At 39.9% G+C, this 19,782-nt stretch overlaps 1 protein-coding gene across 2 annotated transcripts in view; it reads left to right on the top strand.

Annotated features, from left to right (window-relative positions):
• The window catches only part of LOC138638932 (zinc finger protein 665-like), a 63,270-nt gene that overhangs the window by 10,286 nt on the left and 33,202 nt on the right, over positions 1-19,782 (top strand). For both annotated transcript variants that reach the window (XM_069728685.1, XM_069728686.1), the window contains exon 2: positions 4,951-5,103. In XM_069728685.1, coding sequence (XP_069584786.1) covers positions 4,951-5,103 — 153 coding nt within the window. The remainder of the gene's footprint in view (positions 1-4,950; positions 5,104-19,782) is intronic.

The raw sequence follows: 19,782 nt of genomic DNA, 5'->3' as shown, positions 1-19,782 counted from the left end.
GTCCTCAACTCTGCTGCCCGGCTAATCCACCTCTCTCCTCTCTACTCCCCTGCTTCACCCCTCTGCAAATCCCTCCACTGGCTCCCCATTCCCCAACGAATCCAGTTCAAACTACTAACACTGATCTACAAAGCCATCCACAACCTGTCCCCTCCCTATATCTCTGAACTAATCTCCCAATATCTTCCCTCACGTAATCTTCGATCCTCCCAAGACCTCCTACTCTCCTCCACACTTATTCGTTCCTCACACAACCGCCTCCAAGATTTCTCCCGAATATCCCCCATCCTCTGGAATTCCACGCCTCAACACGTCCGACTATCCACCACTCTCGGCTCCTTCAGACGGAACCTGAAAACCCATCTCTTCAAGAAAGCCTACAGCCTGCAATAACCATTCTGCCACCTCACCATCGCCAGAGCCGCCGCCTCGCCCCTACCTTCTGCTTCTTCCCCACTATCCCATAGAATGTAAGCCCGCAAGGACAGGGTCCTCTCCCCTCTGTACCAGTCTGTCACTGTAAACTTGCTTACTGTAAACGATATCTATAACTCTGTATGTAACCCCTTCTCATGTACAGCACCATGGAATTAATGGTGCTATATAAATAAATAATAATAGGTGCAGTATACAAAGGGAAGAGGAGGGGGCCTAGGACTGATCCTTGAGGAACCCCAACAGTAAGGGGAAGGTGAGAGGAGGAGGAACCAGCAAAAGATACAGTGAAGGATCGGTCAGAGAGATAGGAGAACCAGGAGAGAACGGTGTCCTTGAGGCCGATGGAGCGGAGCATAGTGAGGAGGAGCTGATAATCCACAGTATCGAATGCTGCAGAGAGATCCAAGAGAATTAGCATGGAGTAGTGACCATTAGATTTAGCTGTTAGTAGGTCATTAGAGACTTTAGTGAGGGCAGTTTCAGTAGAGTGTAAAGAGCGGAAACCAGATTGAAGAGGGTCTAGAAGAGAGTTATGTGAGAGATAGTGGGTAAGACTGGAGTGGACCAGGCGTTCGAGGAGTTTAGAGATGAAGGGAAGATTAGAGACAGGTCTGTAGTTGGAGCACGGTTTTGGTTGAGGGATTTTTTTAAAGTAATGGATGTATGATGGCATGCTTAAATGAGGAGGAAAAGATACCAGAATAGAGAGAGAGAGGTTGAATATTTTTGTTAGGTGAGAGGTGACAGCCGGGGAAAGGGACTGGAGGAGATGTGTCGGAATGGGGTCACTGGTGCAAGTGGTAGGGCGAGAAGATGCAAGAAGCCCGATTACTTCTTCTGTGATTGGTTCAAAATCAGAGAGTGAACTAGATGCAGTGGGGGAGGGAGGACAGTGAACGGTATGAGGGGATTCGGAGATAATTTCCTGTCGGATGTGGTCAATTTTTTCTTTCAAATAATTGGCCAGATCGTCAGCGCGGAGATCCGTGGTTGGGGCCTGCACTCTTGGGTTGAGTAAGAAATGAAAAGTGTCAAAGAGACGTTTAGGGTTATTGGACAGTGAGGTGATGAGGGTGTTGAAATAGGTTTGTTTGGAGAGGTGAAGGGCAGAGTTGTATGTTGTAGGCATAAACTTATAATGGATGAAATCTTTGGGTAGATTAGATTTTCTCCACAGACGTTCGGCGCACCTGGAGCACCGCTGCAGGAAACGTGTTTGCAGCGTGTGCCAGGGTTGTCGCTCTATGTGCCGAGTTGTTCTATGTATAGAAGGTATAGGAGGCTCAGCAGAGGATTGGTCCTCATTTTTGCCTCTTGCTGAGTTCACTGTTATGATCCGGTGACCTTGGAGCAGCATGAGAACTTTCACTGGAGAAGGTGGCCACTATACTGACCGCAATCCTGAACTTAACACCGCAACTAGAAGTAGCCGTGGAGTGTACCTAACATACCTAGACACCTCGTCACAGCCGGATGGAAATAGGAATACTATCTTGCCTCAGAGCAGATCCCCAAAGGATAGACAGCCCCCCACAAATATTGGCGGTGAGTCGGAGAGGAAAAAACATACACAGGCAGAAAAACAGGATTTAGCACAGGAGGCCACTCTAGCTAAATAGGACAGGATAGGACAGAGTTCTGTGCGGTCAGTATTAAAACCCTTGAAAAATATCCACAGCAGAATATACAAAAACTTCCAACATCTAACTAAAGATGTAGGAGCGTAAATCTGCAACTCCAGCGAATCCTACAATCAGAGCAGGAATATAAACAAAAAACAAGCACACAGCAGTGTGCCACAGACGCAAAAACCAAACACTTATCTTTGCTGAATTTGGCAGCAAGCAGGAGAAGCCAGAAAGTGATCCAACACTTCACAATGAACATTGACAACTGGCAAGGGCTAATGAATCCTGCACACCTAAATATCCCAGTCAGAATTGTAATCAGCAGATACACCTGGCCAGGACTGCGACTCAGAGACAACTGCATTCCCACCTACAACCACTGGAGGGAACCCAAGAGCAGAATTCACAACAGTTCACCTTTTAACAGTCGGGTCAATCAGTCCACTGGAACCTCTCCTTTCTTTTGTAATTATGATTTTCATCCTCATTTTGGTGAATTCTCTAGGGTGAGTTCTGGATACCCTGGAGTGGAGGTGACCATTCAGAAACTTGGGCATGTTTGGAGAGAGGTTCAGAGGAATATTGGGGTGGCTCAGTTTAGTAAAAAACGTAAGTACGATAGGAAACATTCGGCGGGTACCACTTTCAAAGTTGGTGATAAAGTTTAGTTTTCGTCCAAGAATATTATGCTATAAGTACCTTTGGCAAAGTTGGGTCCAAATTCATTGGTCCGTATGAGATTCTGGAGGATGTAAATCCAGTTGCCTTTACATTAAATCTTCCGCAGTCCCTTCATGTCCCCAATGTGGTCACAGATCTCTGTTAAAGAAGTTTGTTCCTTCTGGGTTGTCTGTCTCTTCCCCTCTTCCTCCAGTCTCTGTTGATGGAGGTTTGGAGTACGAGGTGCAGAGGCTCGTGGATTCTCGAAGGGTCCGAAATTCCCTCCAATATCTTTTTCATTGGAATGAATACGGACCCGAGAAGAGATCCTGGGTTGGTGAAGGCTGATTATTTGGTAGGAGCTTTTCTTCGTAGGTGTCCTGGGGACCTGGTGGCCTTCCTTTACAGAGGAGCAGTACTGTCACGATTCCTCTGCTCAGTGTCTGGGACTCAGTGATGGACAGCTCTGTCGTCCTATCCTGTGCTGAGCTATCAGTGCTTTGATTGACAGATCAGTTGACCTACCTGAGATTTGTCCGGGTGCTCCCTGTTCTTGGTAGTTGCCCTGCTATTTAGATGAGCTGTCTGACCCAGATCACCGCCAGTCCAAAGCTTATGTTCTCTGCTGTCTGTTTGCCTGATTCCTGTGCTGTGAGTTCTGATCTACTGCTGCCTGATCTTTGGACCGTGTTCTGACTACCCGTTTATTGCCCCTTTGCAGATCCACAATTTCTCTGGTATTCTGACCCTGGACTGAGACCTGACTTACGCCTTAGTTTACTACGTGCTCTCTTGGTACTGACCCCGGAACATCTGACTTCTCTGTCTCTCGGCCTGTCCGTGAGTTGTGACTAGTGTAACAGATGCCTTGCAGAATGCCCATCAGCCACCCACCTATACCCTTGAACAAATTGGTGGGATTAAAGAATGAGAAGGTGTTGCTCCACCAAGAATCCTTGTTTTCTCTAATCTCCTCCATGACAGCACACAGTAGGTTGCCTCCCCATCCTAATTAGGGACAGGAAACAAGAGGTTTAAATAGCCCTCCCCTTCCCTCAATCCCCAGTGTTTTCCTGTCCCTAAGAGGTGAAGAGGTTTTTTTTGCGTGTCCTGATGGTGGGCCGGCGACACTCTCTGGGGTATACCTTTAAGCCGGGCAGCCTGGGTCGATCGTCCCGTACCTTCGTCCATCAGCTGCTCCTGCTGTGGCGGGACCGCACCATCCTCCAGCAATGCTGGCAATGCTGGATGGGGAAAATGTGGCTGGGGGCCTCTCGTAGCCCCCCAGCCTCGTTGCTCTCTCCCGCTCGCGGCTGCATGCCAGCAATGGCTTCCGCACTCTCTGGCAGTCCTGAGCATACACAAGAAGTGACGTACACCGCCGGGAGAGAAGGCTCAACATCACTTTCACCCTGCGTTCCACCGTGCTATGCATCGGGAAATTTGATTTTTTTTGTCCCAAATCGGGAAGGCGCCAGAAGAACGGACCTATCACCGAGGGGGGAGAGATCTCATCCTATTGGAGGAGAAGAAGCGCTGAGTCTCGGTTCCTGTATAAAAGGACCCTGACAGAAGACTTCATAAGGTTGGACTTGGGTTCTAAATGATGGATGTGCTTTCCCTTATATCTGCATCATCCCTGGAGGTTCAGAGACTGGTGGTGTCTGTACAGACGCGGTATAGAGCCGGCTGTGTGCCGGGCATGTTTCCAGCCAGTGCTCGGTATAGTGAGCGGTGAGTGAAGCCGCTCCGTGCACGTACCTGGGACTGAGGGCTCGAAATCTCAGGGGAAGAAATAGCTTCATTTCCTTTCAGTAAAACAACCAAGCAGCAATGTCTCCTTATTCACCCACAGATCACTCCTGAAATGGTAGAAATAGCGTTCTCCAAGTGGACAGGTTCTCTAGAGGTAAAGACTGAGGGATGTGACGGAGCCGCGCAGATACAGGGAGAGACTTTACTAGTTCTACAGGTGCGGATTCTGCTATGTGCCATCATATTAGAGACCCCTAAACTTCTACACGGACCTCCTATATTCATGAAGGCCATAAGGAACCGAGGCTTCAGATGTCTTTATAGCATGGTGGAAAGCACAAGCCCGGTCCTAACCGGGAAAGTCTCACCTGATGGACAGGTGTAAAATACCTAATAATAATCTGTAAATGTCACTGTGCAATGAGATCAGATCTGTATGTGACTGACGATGTCCTTGTATGATTTAAAGCCTCCTGTCATAAAGACACCGAAGAACCAGATCCATTCACACCACCAAGATTTATCCCCGAATGACGAACCAGACATGGACGAAGACGAGAACAATATTTCCAGAAGAATCATAGACTTCACCTTAGAGATCATCTCCCTGCTGAGCGGAGAGGTAAACTCTTCTATATTTCTATTATTATCTGCTGAGCGGAGAGGTAAACTCTTCTATATTTCTATTATCTGCTGAGTGGAGAGGTAAACTCTTCTATATTTCTATTATTATCTGCTGAGTGGAGAGGTAAACTCTTCTATATTTCTATTATTATCTGCTGAGTGGAGAGGTAAACTCTTCTATATTTCTATTATCTGCTGAGCGGAGAGGTAAACTCTTCTATATTTCTATTATCTGCTGAGTGGAGAGGTAAACTCTTCTATATTTCTATTATTATCTGCTGAGTGGAGAGGTAAACTCTTCTATATTTCTATTATCTGCTGAGCGGAGAGGTAAACTCTTCTATATTTCTATTATTATCTGCTGAGCGGAGAGGTAAACTCTTCTATATTTCTATTATTATCTGCTGAGCGGAGAGGTAAACTCTTCTATATTTCTATTATTATCTGCTGAGTGGAGAGGTAAACTCTTCTATATTTATATTATTATCTGCTGAGTGGAGAGGTAAACTCTTCTATATTTCTATTATTATCTGCTGAGTGGAGAGGTAAACTCTTCTATATTTCTTATTATCTGCTGAGTGGAGAGGTAAACTCTTCTATATTTCTATTATTATCTGCTGAGTGGAGAGGTAAACTCTTCTATATTTATATTATTATCTGCTGAGTGGAGAGGTAAACTCTTCTATATTTCTATTATTATCTGCTGAGTGGAGAGGTAAACTCTTCTATATTTATATCATTATCTGCTGAGTGGAGAGGTAAACTCTTCTATATTTCTATTATTATCTGCTGAGTGGAGAGGTAAACTCTTCTATATTTCTATTATTATCTGCTGAGCGGAGAGGTAAACTCTTCTATATTTCTATTATTATCTGCTGAGTGGAGAGGTAAACTCTTCTATATTTATATTATTATCTGCTGAGTGGAGAGGTAAACTCTTCTATATTTCTATTATTATCTGCTGAGTGGAGAGGTAAACTCTTCTATATTTCTTATTATCTGCTGAGTGGAGAGGTAAACTCTTCTATGTTTCTATTATTATCTGCTGAGCGGAGAGGTAAACTCTTCTATATTTCTATTATTATCTGCTGAGTGGAGAGGTAAACTCTTCTATATTTCTATTATTATCTGCTGAGTGGAGAGGTAAACTCTTCTATATTTCTATTATCTGCTGAGCGGAGAGGTAAACTCTTCTATATTTCTATTATTATCTGCTGAGTGGAGAGGTAAACTCTTCTATATTTCTATTATCTGCTGAGCGGAGAGGTAAACTCTTCTATATTTCTATTATTATCTGCTGAGTGGAGAGGTAAACTCTTCTATATTTCTATTATTATCTGCTGAGCGGAGAGGTAAACTCTTCTATATTTCTATTATCTGCTGAGTGGAGAGGTAAACTCTTCTATATTTCTATTATCTGCTGAGCGGAGAGGTAAACTCTTCTATATTTCTATTATCTGCTGAGTGGAGAGGTAAACTCTTCTATATTTCTATTATTATCTGCTGAGTGGAGAGGTAAACTCTTCTATATTTCTATTATTATCTGCTGAGTGGAGAGGTAAACTCTTCTATATTTCTATTATCTGCTGAGCGGAGAGGTAAACTCTTCTACAGTGGCGTAACTACAAAGTTAGGGGCCCCGGTGCGAACTTCCAAATGGGGCCCCCCCCCTGCAGCCCTGCCATACAACTCAATGTAACCCCCATAGAATAATGGCCACACATGATGCTCAATACTGTATAACGACCACCACACATGATGCTGCATACTGTATAATGGCCACACAGTTCTCCATACTGTATAACGGCCACACAGTTCTCCATACTGTATAATGATCCCACATGATGCTCCATACTGTATAATGACCCCCCTCCTGTATGCATGGCTCATCTCCCTCCTATCCCATATACATAGCTCATATTCCCCCCCTGTATGCATGGCTTATATTCCCCCCTGTATGCATGGCTCATATTCCCCCCCCCCCTGTATGCATGGCTTATATTCCCCCCCTGCATGGCTCATATTCCCCCCTGCATGGCTCATATTCCCCCCTGCATGGCTCATATTCCCCCCTGCATGGCTCATATCCCCCCCTGCATGGCTTATATTCCCCCCTGCATGGCTCATATTCCCCCCTGTATGCAGGCTTATCTCTCCGCTCCTGCTCGGCGCGCCGGCTTATGTCCTCCTTCATCCCCCGTCCCCCCGGCCCTCATACTCACCTGTCTTCCCACTGCACGGCCGTGCCGACATCCCTCGCGCTCTGTCCTGACTCCAGGCGGCGGCGCTGGCGCAGCACCTTCTTCCTGCTTGAGCGGTCATGTGACACCGTTCATTAAGATCATGAATATGCGCATATTCATGATCTTAATGAGCGGTGTCACGTGACCGCTCAAGCAGGAACGAGCTGCAGTGCAGACGCCGAGACCATCGCTGGAGCAGGGTGAGTATTCAAGGCAGCGGCGGCGGCGGGGGGGGGGGCCCTGGAGCGGGGGGAGGCACTGCCAGTCCGAGCCTGCCTGCCGGGCCCCTGACCTGCCGGGCCCGGTCGCACTGGCGACCGCTGCGACCGCGGTAGTTACGCCACTGCTCTTCTATATTTCTATTATCTGCTGAGTGGAGAGGTAAACTCTTCTATATTTCTATTATCTGATGAGCGGAGAGGTAAACTCTTCTATATTTCTATTATTATCTGCTGAGTGGAGAGGTAAACTCTTCTATATTTCTATTATCTGCTGAGTGGAGAGGTAAACTCTTCTATATATCTATTATCTGCTGAGTGGAGAGGTAAACTCTTCTATATTTCTATTATCTGCTGAGTGGAGAGGTAAACTCTTCTATATTTCTATTATCTGCTGAGCGGAGAGGTAAACTCTTCTATATTTCTATTTTCTGCTGAGTGGAGAGGTAAACTCTTCTATATTTCTATTATTATCTGCTGAGCGGAGAGGTAAACTCTTCTATATTTCTATTATTATCTGCTGAGTGGAGAGGTAAACTCTTCTATATTTCTATTATTATCTGCTGAGTGGAGAGGTAAACTCTTCTATATTTCTATCACTATCTGCTGAGTGGAGAGGTAAACTCTTCTATATTTCTATTATCTGCTGAGCGGAGAGGTAAACTCTTCTATATTTCTATTATTATCTGCTGAGCGGAGAGGTAAACTCTTCTATATTTCTATTATTATCTGCTGAGTGGAGAGGTAAACTCTTCTATATTTCTATTATTATCTGCTGAGTGGAGAGGTAAACTCTTCTATATTTCTATTATTATCTGCTGAGTGGAGAGGTAAACTCTTCTATATTTCTATTATTATCTGCTGAGTGGAGAGGTAAACTCTTCTATATTTCTATTATTATCTGCTGAGTGGAGAGGTAAACTCTTCTATATTTCTATTATTATCTGCTGAGTGGAGAGGTAAACTCTTCTATATTTCTACTATCTGCTGAGTGGAGAGGTAAACTCTTCTATATTTCTATTATCTGCTGAGTGGAGAGGTAAACTCTTCTATATTTCTATTATTATCTGCTGAGTGGAGAGGTAAACTCTTCTATATTTCTATTATTATCTGCTGAGTGGAGAGGTAAACTCTTCTATATTTCTATTATTATCTGCTGAGTGGAGAGGTAAACTCTTCTATATTTCTACTATCTGCTGAGTGGAGAGGTAAACTCTTCTATATTTCTATTATCTGCTGAGTGGAGAGGTAAACTCTTCTATATTTCTATTATTATCTGCTGAGTGGAGAGGTAAACTCTTCTATATTTCTATTATCTGCTGAGTGGAGAGGTAAACTCTTCTATATTTCTATTATTATCTGCTGAGCGGAGAGGTAAACTCTTCTATATTTCTATTATTATCTGCTGAGTGGAGAGGTAAACTCTTCTATATTTCTATTATCTGCTGAGTGGAGAGGTAAACTCTTCTATATTTCTATTATTATCTGCTGAGCGGAGAGGTAAACTCTTCTATATTTCTATTATTATCTGCTGAGTGGAGAGGTAAACTATTCTATATTTCTATTATTATCTGCTGAGTGGAGAGGTAAACTCTTCCATATTTCTATTATTATCTGCTGAGCGGAGAGGTAAACTCTTCTATATTTCTATTATTATCTGCTGAGCGGAGAGGTAAACTCTTCTATATTTCTATTATTATCTGCTGAGTGGAGAGGTAAACTCTTCTATATTTCTATTATCTGCAGAGTGGAGAGGTAAACTCTTCTATATTTCTATTATTATCTGCTGAGTGGAGAGGTAAACTCTTCCATATTTCTATTATTATCTGCTGAGTGGAGAGGTAAACTCTTCTATATATCTATTATCTGCTGAGTGGAGAGGTAAACTCTTCTATATTTCTATTATCTGCTGAGTGGAGAGGTAAACTCTTCTATATTTCTATTATCTGCTGAGTGGAGAGGTAAACTCTTCTATATTTCTATTATTATCTGCTGAGTGGAGAGGTAAACTCTTCTATATTTCTATTATCTGCTGAGTGGAGAGGTAAACTCTTCTATATTTCTATTATTATCTGCTGAGCGGAGAGGTAAACTCTTCTATATTTCTATTATTATCTGCTGAGTGGAGAGGTAAACTCTTCTATATTTCTATTATTATCTGCTGAGTGGAGAGGTAAACTCTTCTATATTTCTATTATTATCTGCTGAGCGGAGAGGTAAACTCTTCTATATTTATATTATCTGCTGAGTGGAGAGGTAAACTCTTCTATATTTCTATTATCTGCTGAGTGGAGAGGTAAACTCTTCTATATTTCTATTATCTGCTGAGTGGAGAGGTAAACTCTTCTATATTTCTATTATTATCTGCTGAGTGGAGAGGTAAACTCTTCTATATTTCTATTATCTGCTGAGTGGAGAGGTAAACTCTTCTATATTTCTATTATTATCTGCTGAGTGGAGAGGTAAACTCTTCTATATTTCTATTATTATCTGCTGAGCGGAGAGGTAAACTCTTCTATATTTCTATTATTATCTGCTGAGTGGAGAGGTAAACTCTTCTATATTTCTATTATTATCTGATGAGCGGAGAGGTAAACTCTTCTATATTTCTATTATCTGCTGAGTGGAGAGGTAAACTCTTCTATATTTCTATTATTATCTGCTGAGTGGAGAGGTAAACTCTTCTATATTTCTATTATTATCTGCTGAGCGGAGAGGTAAACTCTTCTATATTTCTATTATTATCTGCTGAGTGGAGAGGTAAACTCTTCCATATTTCTATTATTATCTGCTGAGTGGAGAGGTAAACTCTTCTATATTTCTATTATTATCTGCTGAGTGGAGAGGTAAACTCTTCCATATTTCTATTATTATCTGCTGAGTGGAGAGGTAAACTCTTCTATATTTCTATTATTATCTGCTGAGCGGAGAGGTAAACTCTTCTATATTTCTATTATTATCTGCTGAGTGGAGAGGTAAACTCTTCTATATTTCTATTATTATCTGCTGAGTGGAGAGGTAAACTCTTCTATATTTCTATTATTATCTGCTGAGCGGAGAGGTAAACTCTTCTATATTTCTATTATTATCTGCTGAGTGGAGAGGTAAACTCTTCTATATTTCTATTATTATCTGCTGAGTGGAGAGGTAAACTCTTCTATATTTCTATTATTATCTGCTGAGTGGAGAGGTAAACTCTTCTATATATCTATTATCTGCTGAGTGGAGAGGTAAACTCTTCTATATTTCTATTATTATCTGCTGAGCGGAGAGGTAAACTCTTCTATATTTCTATTATCTGCTGAGTGGAGAGGTAAACTCTTCTATATTTCTATTATTATCTGCTGAGCGGAGAGGTAAACTCTTCTATATTTCTATTATTATCTGCTGAGTGGAGAGGTAAACTCTTCTATATTTCTATTATTATCTGCTGAGTGGAGAGGTAAACTCTTCTATATTTCTATTATCTGCAGAGTGGAGAGGTAAACTCTTCTATATTTCTATTATTATCTGCTGAGTGGAGAGGTAAACTCTTCCATATTTCTATTATTATCTGCTGAGTGGAGAGGTAAACTCTTCTATATATCTATTATCTGCTGAGTGGAGAGGTAAACTCTTCTATATTTCTATTATTATCTGCTGAGTGGAGAGGTAAACTCTTCTATATTTCTACTATCTGCTGAGTGGAGAGGTAAACTCTTCTATATTTCTATTATTATCTGCTGAGCGGAGAGGTAAACTCTTCTATATTTCTATTATTATCTGCTGAGTGGAGAGGTAAACTCTTCTATATTTCTATTATTATCTGCTGAGCGGAGAGGTAAACTCTTCTATATTTCTATTATTATCTGCTGAGTGGAGAGGTAAACTCTTCTATATTTCTATTATTATCTGCTGAGTGGAGAGGTAAACTCTTCTATATTTCTATTATTATCTGCTGAGTGGAGAGGTAAACTCTTCTATATTTCTATTATCTGCTGAGTGGAGAGGTAAACTCTTCTATATTTCTATTATCTGCTGAGCGGAGAGGTAAACTCTTCTATATTTCTATTATCTGCTGAGTGGAGAGGTAAACTCTTCTATATTTCTATTATCTGCTGAGTGGAGAGGTAAACTCTTCTATATTTCTATTATTATCTGCTGAGCGGAGAGGTAAACTCTTCTATATTTCTATTATTATCTGCTGAGTGGAGAGGTAAACTCTTCTATATTTCTATTATTATCTGCTGAGTGGAGAGGTAAACTCTTCTATATTTCTATTATCTGCTGAGTGGAGAGGTAAACTCTTCTATATTTCTATTATCTGCTGAGTGGAGAGGTAAACTCTTCTATATTTCTATTATTATCTGCTGAGCGGAGAGGTAAACTCTTCTATATTTCTATTATTATCTGCTGAGTGGAGAGGTAAACTCTTCTATATTTCTATTATTATCTGCTGAGTGGAGAGGTAAACTCTTCTATATTTCTATTATTATCTGCTGAGTGGAGAGGTAAACTCTTCTATATTTCTACTATCTGCTGAGTGGAGAGGTAAACTCTTCTATATTTCTACTATCTGCTGAGTGGAGAGGTAAACTCTTCTATATTTCTATTATCTGCTGAGTGGAGAGGTAAACTCTTCTATATTTCTATTATTATCTGCTGAGTGGAGAGGTAAACTCTTCTATATTTCTATTATTATCTGCTGAGTGGAGAGGTAAACTCTTCTATATTTCTATTATTATCTGCTGAGTGGAGAGGTAAACTCTTCTATATTTCTATTATCTGCTGAGTGGAGAGGTAAACTCTTCTATATTTCTATTATTATCTGCTGAGTGGAGAGGTAAACTCTTCTATATTTCTATTATTATCTGCTGAGTGGAGAGGTAAACTCTTCTATATTTCTACTATCTGCTGAGTGGAGAGGTAAACTCTTCTATATTTCTATTATCTGCTGAGTGGAGAGGTAAACTCTTCTATATTTCTATTATTATCTGCTGAGTGGAGAGGTAAACTCTTCTATATTTCTATTATTATCTGCTGAGCGGAGAGGTAAACTCTTCTATATTTCTATTATTATCTGCTGAGTGGAGAGGTAAACTCTTCTATATTTCTATTATTATCTGCTGAGTGGAGAGGTAAACTCTTCTATATTTCTATTATTATCTGCTGAGTGGAGAGGTAAACTCTTCTATATTTCTATTATTATCTGCTGAGTGGAGAGGTAAACTCTTCTATATTTCTATTATCTGCAGAGTGGAGAGGTAAACTCTTCTATATTTCTATTATTATCTGCTGAGTGGAGAGGTAAACTCTTCCATATTTCTATTATTATCTGCTGAGTGGAGAGGTAAACTCTTCTATATATCTATTATCTGCTGAGTGGAGAGGTAAACTCTTCTATATTTCTATTATTATCTGCTGAGTGGAGAGGTAAACTCTTCTATATTTCTACTATCTGCTGAGTGGAGAGGTAAACTCTTCTATATTTCTATTATTATCTGCAGAGTGGAGAGGTAAACTCTTCTATATTTCTATTATCTGCTGAGTGGAGAGGTAAACTCTTCTATATTTCTATTATCTGCTGAGTGGAGAGGTAAACTCTTCTATATTTCTATTATTATCTGCTGAGTGGAGAGGTAAACTCTTCTATATTTCTATTATCTGCTGAGTGGAGAGGTAAACTCTTCTATATTTCTATTATTATCTGATGAGTGGAGAGGTAAACTCTTCTATATTTCTATTATCTGCTGAGTGGAGAGGTAAACTCTTCTATATTTCTATTATCTGCTGAGTGGAGAGGTAAACTCTTCTATATTTCTATTATTATCTGCTGAGTGGAGAGGTAAACTCTTCTATATTTCTATTATCTGATGAGTGGAGAGGTAAACTCTTCTATATTTCTATTATTATCTGCTGAGTGGAGAGATAAACTCTTCTATATTTCTATTATCTGCTGAGTGGAGAGGTAAACTCTTCTATATTTCTATTATTATCTGCTGAGTGGAGAGATAAACTCTTCTATATTTCTATTATCTGCTGAGTGGAGAGGTAAACTCTTCTATATTTCTATTATCTGCTGAGTGGAGAGGTAAACTCTTCTATATTTCTATTATTATCTGCTGAGTGGAGAGGTAAACTCTTCTATATTTCTATTATTATCTGCTGAGTGGAGAGGTAAACTCTTCCATATTTCTATTATTATCTGCTGAGCGGAGAGGTAAACTCTTCTATATTTCTATTATCTGCTGAGTGGAGAGGTAAACTCTTCTATATTTCTATTATCTGCTGAGTGGAGAGGTAAACTCTTCTATATTTCTATTATTATCTGCTGAGTGGAGAGGTAAACTCTTCTATATTTCTATTATTATCTGCTGAGTGGAGAGGTAAACTCTTCCATATTTCTATTATTATCTGCTGAGCGGAGAGGTAAACTCTTCTATATTTCTATTATCTGCTGAGTGGAGAGGTAAACTCTTCTATATTTCTATTATCTGCTGAGTGGAGAGGTAAACTCTTCTATATTTCTATTATTATCTACTGAGTGGAGAGGTAAACTCTTCCATATTTCTATTATTATCTGCTGAGCGGAGAGGTAAACTCTTCTATATTTCTATCATTATCTGCTGAGTGGAGAGGTAAACTCTTCTATATTTCTATTATCTGCTGAGTGGAGAGGTAAACTCTTCTATATTTCTATTATTATCTGCTGAGTGGAGAGGTAAACTCTTCTATATTTCTATTATTATCTGCTGAGTGGAGAGGTAAACTCTTCTATATTTCTATTATTATCTGCTGAGTGGAGAGGTAAACTCTTCTATATTTCTATTATTATCTGCTGAGCGGAGAGGTAAACTCTTCTATATTTCTATTATTATCTGCTGAGTGGAGAGGTAAACTCTTCTATATTTCTATTATTATCTGCTGAGTGGAGAGGTAAACTCTTGTATATTTCTATTATCTGCTGAGTGGAGAGGTAAACTCTTCTATATTTCTATTATTATCTGCTGAGTGGAGAGGTAAACTCTTCTATATTTCTATTATCTGCTGAGCGGAGAGGTAAACTATTCTATATTTCTATTATTATCTGCTGAGTGGAGAGGTAAACTCTTCTATATTTCTATTATTATCTGCTGAGTGGAGAGGTAAACTCTTGTATATTTCTATTATCTGCTGAGTGGAGAGGTAAACTCTTCTATATTTCTATTATTATCTGCTGAGTGGAGAGGTAAACTCTTCTATATTTCTATTATCTGCTGAGTGGAGAGGTAAACTCTTCTATATTTCTATTATTATCTGCTGAGTGGAGAGGTAAACTCTTCTATATTTCTATTATCTGCTGAGTGGAGAGGTAAACTCTTCTATATTTCTATTATTATCTGCTGAGTGGAGAGGTAAACTCTTCTATATTTCTATTATCTGCTGAGTGGAGAGGTAAACTCTTCTATATTTCTATTATTATCTGCTGAGTGGAGAGGTAAACTCTTCTATATTTCTATTATCTGCTGAGCGGAGAGGTAAACTCTTCTATATTTCTATTATTATCTGCTGAGTGGAGAGGTAAACTCTTCTATATTTCTATTATCTGCTGAGTGGAGAGGTAAACTCTTCTATATTTCTATTATTATCTGCTGAGTGGAGAGGTAAACTCTTCTATATTTCTATTATTATCTGCTGAGTGGAGAGGTAAACTCTTCTATATTTCTATTATCTGCTGAGTGGAGAGGTAAACTCTTCTATATTTCTATTATTATCTGCTGAGCGGAGAGGTAAACTCTTCTATATTTCTATTATTATCTGCTGAGTGGAGAGGTAAACTCTTCTATATTTCTACTAGCTATTGAACCCGTTCTACGCCCGGGTGGCGAGCATTTACATTGGTATATGGTCTCCATCCTGGTATGTGCTGCTCCATCCTGTGTTCTAACTTTACGTGCTGCTACCATCTTGCACCTCCATCCTGTCATATGCTGCTCTTATCCTGCGTTCATTTTCTGTCATGTACAGCCCCTATACTGTGATCTTATCCTGTTTAGTGCGTCTGCATGCTGTCATTCTGTTATGTGCTGCTCACATTATGTCATGTGCTGCTTCTATCCTGTGCCTGCATCCTGTCATGTGCTGCTCCCATCCTGCTCCCTCGTTTTGTGATGTGGAGCTGTCATCCTACGTCCCATTCCTGGTATGTGCTGGTGCCATGTTGTGATGTGGTGCTCATATAAAATAGAACCTGAGTAAACATGTGCATATCTCACAATATGTGGTGCCATTTTTTTTAAGACACTGTGTAATGTTCACACACAAAATGTCATCATAGTGCAGTATGCACGCGTTTTTTACACAGGCACCACACTGCACAGGTGTCACCCATTGAGACATAGAACAGAAAGACACATATTAACTATTATATATAACATTTAAAATTTTATTAAAGTATTAGATAAAAAAAAATTATTGTGCAAAAACTTCTTTATAAACAACATTTTTGGTGTAAACTCTGTGGTCTTTCTTTAAGTTGCCTTGTTCATCAGTAGCGAAAACTTTGACTTTGACTTGCTGGAAGGATTTTGTTCTTGAAAAGGCAACATAAAGTTGGCCATGGCTGAAGGCTGGAGCTGGCAAATATATGCCAACAGAATCGAGTGTTTGCCCTTGACTTTTGTTGATGGTCATAGCATAACCAAGTCTTAAGGGAAACTGTTTTCGTTTTAATGTAAAAGGAAGATCAGGATCGCTTGGTGCCAGAATAACTCTGGGAATGAATACCCTTGTACCTTTAAATGATCCAGTGAGAATTTCACAGTCAATGACTTTTGACATCATTTGTTTTACAACCATTCTGGTGCCATTGCAAAGACCTTTTATTGAGTTAAGGTTTCGTAAAAGTATGACTACTGCTCCAACTTTCAGATGTAATCTATGAGGAGGCATACCACCAGGCATTAAGCTGTTTAAGAACTCCATTGGATAGTTAGCTGCCTCCTCCGCATTTGCAGGATCTTGCTGAATGGAATCAATACTTGTGTAGCATTTCAATTCAGACTGAATTCTTCTAAGAACACTTTCATTCAGTTCATGTGAATGTTCGTTTTTTGGAGTGAGGATTGCACGGTTTGTAATGCTTTCATCTTCTGCTTGTATGACTTGAGGAAAGACAGCATCAACAATACATCCATTTTCTATGCAGACAGAAGGAATTTCAAAAATACCTTCCTCTAGTCCTGGTTCTTGAAGTTTTCCATCTCCAAGGTTTAAAAGCCATTGTGAAAAGCCTTGATGTTCTTCGGGTACATTGTTTTCATTGGCACGCATGTTTTGTTCCAATTTAAGGACTTCAATATTCCTCCAACAATAGCTGTTTTTTATGCATGCTGAAATTATTTCAGTTCTGCTGCCATGTGGTACAACAGGAAGAATTTGTCGAAAATCTCCACCAAAAAGAAACACTGCACCTCCGAAGGGTTTTTTGGATGGAACTTTTGGATCTTCAGCCATAAGTTCTTTGTAGAATGTGTCAACTGCATTTACAGCATGAGCTGGGGCCATAGAAGCTTCGTCCCAGATAATGAGTGTGGCACTTTTCAACTCCTTAGCAGTATTGCTGCCATGACGAATATTGCACATGGACGTTTCATTAATTGGTATAGGCAGTTTGAAAAGATTATGTGAAGTTCTGCCTCCCTCCAGCAAAGTGGCAGCAATACCTGTAAATGTACATGGCAAGACTAATTCATTTTTGCTTCGAACGTAATGCATGATTGTATTATATAAGAATGTTTTACCACTTCCACCCGGTCCATCAATAAAAAATAAGCGTTTTTCTAAATTGGGATTATGATAAGCTTCTTTGATTTTTTCGAAAGCCTTTAGTTGTCCTGGATTTAACATGTGGAATTTCTTCTGAAACAAATCCTTTTCCGCAACAGGGTCGTAATATTTGCCAGAATTGATTGGATCATCGTACTTGCCAACAGGAAGTTGTAGGCCAAAATCTTGTAATGACTTTCCATGTGTCCGTAACACAGACTCTATTTCATGTAATGTCATATAGAGGGCCTTTTCTACATGAGGGAAACATGTGGTATAGTCTTCCATGAGATTTTTCTTGTGCCTTTCAAACAATGCAGCGGCATTAGATGGCTCACACATGATGCAAATAAATGCAAACAATTGTCTAATTGGGCAAGTATCCCATTCAGAGCCATCGTCAGTTAATCCTCTTGCAATACATGCTTCTTGGAACGTAGGAAAACAGATGCCGTCAGTTGTTCTGAGATCCTCAAAAGATGTAGCGCCTTTAACATTGAGAAGGAGAATTCGGAGAAAGTATTTTTCTCTCTCTAATGGGCTAACGTTAAACATTCTGCCAATTGTGGTTTTATGACCTTTGCTACGTGGTTTCCATATACAATTTTTATCATCCCATGTGTAATGTTCAGGGATTTCAATGTATAAATATTGTTGGGCATTAGGATCTTCTCGATTCAGTTTAAACCAAGCAAGAAGTTTAGACTTGTTGTTTTTCTGCTGCACAGCTTCAGCTTCTTTACCTGGTGTGAAGCATATTGTCTGCTTGTGTTCAAGGTGGACATTTAATCTTTCCACATGATCAGTTTGATGATGCATTTTATATTCCCTGAGTCTCCAGCATGCTTCAGGCGCACTTACATATCGAGTTTCTAAGTAATTTTTTACTTCATCCCATTCAATCGTAGCTTCTTGTTCTGTGCCAGAAGTAACAAACTGGATATTTGCACAATCATGCCCTTTCTAAACGTATTTGAACAAATATTTAACACTTTGTATAGAACTGCCAATCTCAACGTTTATGTGGGCATTGTATTTTAAGGAAAGATAAGGATTGTAAGGCACAAGCCATCTATTATCAATCTTGTTTCCACCAAGTGTAACAAAGTTGTTATCATCCCGACGTTGGTATTTAGGGTATCCATTTACATTGCTATTAGTTTCAGAACAGAAATCTTTGGGAAAGCCTTTAGTACAGTTTCCATTGTCCATGCATGGTGCATTAGGATTAAGTGGACCACATGGACCGTGTATCATGCAAGATGTTACAGATTCATAAAGCTTTGGATGAGTGTCTTTGTGTGGGAGCTCTGCACAAACAATTTTGTCAATTCGTTCTTTATCCCATGCTTTGTATTCCGGGGCCATAAATACCAATATGTGTCCATGAGGGAGACCTCTTTTTTGGAACTCGATTACATACACCATACCATTAACACTTCCAAATCTGTGGTGTGTGGTTAAGTCTCCAAGTAGCAATTTTAGCTTCATGTTAAAGACTCGTGCTACTAAATCCGGCCTGTCGCATGGTTGCTGATTGGGCAGCAAATTATCTTTAATTTCCTTCCATTTTGGATTGCACGTTACAGTTACAAATAGGTCTGGTTTGCCATATTTCCTGACCATTGCCATGGCATCTTGGTAGTTTTGTGCCATATTCCTGGGACTTCCTTGGAAAGTTGATGGCAATATGATTTTTTTTCCAGGCAGAATATCTATGTCCATGAAATTGCGGTTGGTAATGAATTGTTGAAGGACATCATATTCTTCAGCTCTTATCGTATTTTGATTTTTGCGCACCCAATTCAAACGGTTAGCTTCAGTTTTGCAATAGGCATCAACCATAAATTGGTGTGTCAGCTTTCCAGCATTAAGGAACTGGTTAAAAGTACCATCACGAATGGCAAAGTGGTATGCATACCATTGAAGTTGAGTCACATTTCCTCGACCATCTTTTTTTTTTAGTTCTGTAGTCCACCCAGAGTCCCCATAAGGGAAAAGCAAAGGATAGCACATTGGGTCACAGAGCCTACTTAGAATAGGTATATTTTGCAAAATGCCACTTTTTGGATGAATGGTAATGTCACGGTTTTCTGGGGGTGCACCATCTGCGCTGTGGAAAATGGCAGCAATTTCCCCACTGGCAGTTGGAGCATTGATTCTGCCGGGGTGCATAGTATTTACTTTGTTTCTAATGAAAGTCATGCTATATTCAATAGGCATTCTGTTTTCCAGATTTGCTTTTAGTAATTCTTCTTGTTCAAAAAGCAACATATTTTTGTATTGTCTGGAGAAAGGATTGATATCTTCGAGAATTGTTTGTAGCTTTTCCATAACATTATGAATGCATCCACTGTTGTTTGGATTTTTCATTCTTTCATTCAAGGCTTGAGCTGAATCCAGAATATATAACTGGGCGTATGTTGGTGA

This window comes from Ranitomeya imitator, chromosome 5 (assembly GCF_032444005.1).
Source record: "Ranitomeya imitator isolate aRanImi1 chromosome 5, aRanImi1.pri, whole genome shotgun sequence".
In the NCBI taxonomy this organism is placed as follows: Eukaryota; Metazoa; Chordata; class Amphibia; order Anura; family Dendrobatidae; genus Ranitomeya; species Ranitomeya imitator.
Note: the sequence above shows the minus strand (reverse complement) of the source record. Positions and strands in the feature narration are given on the sequence as shown.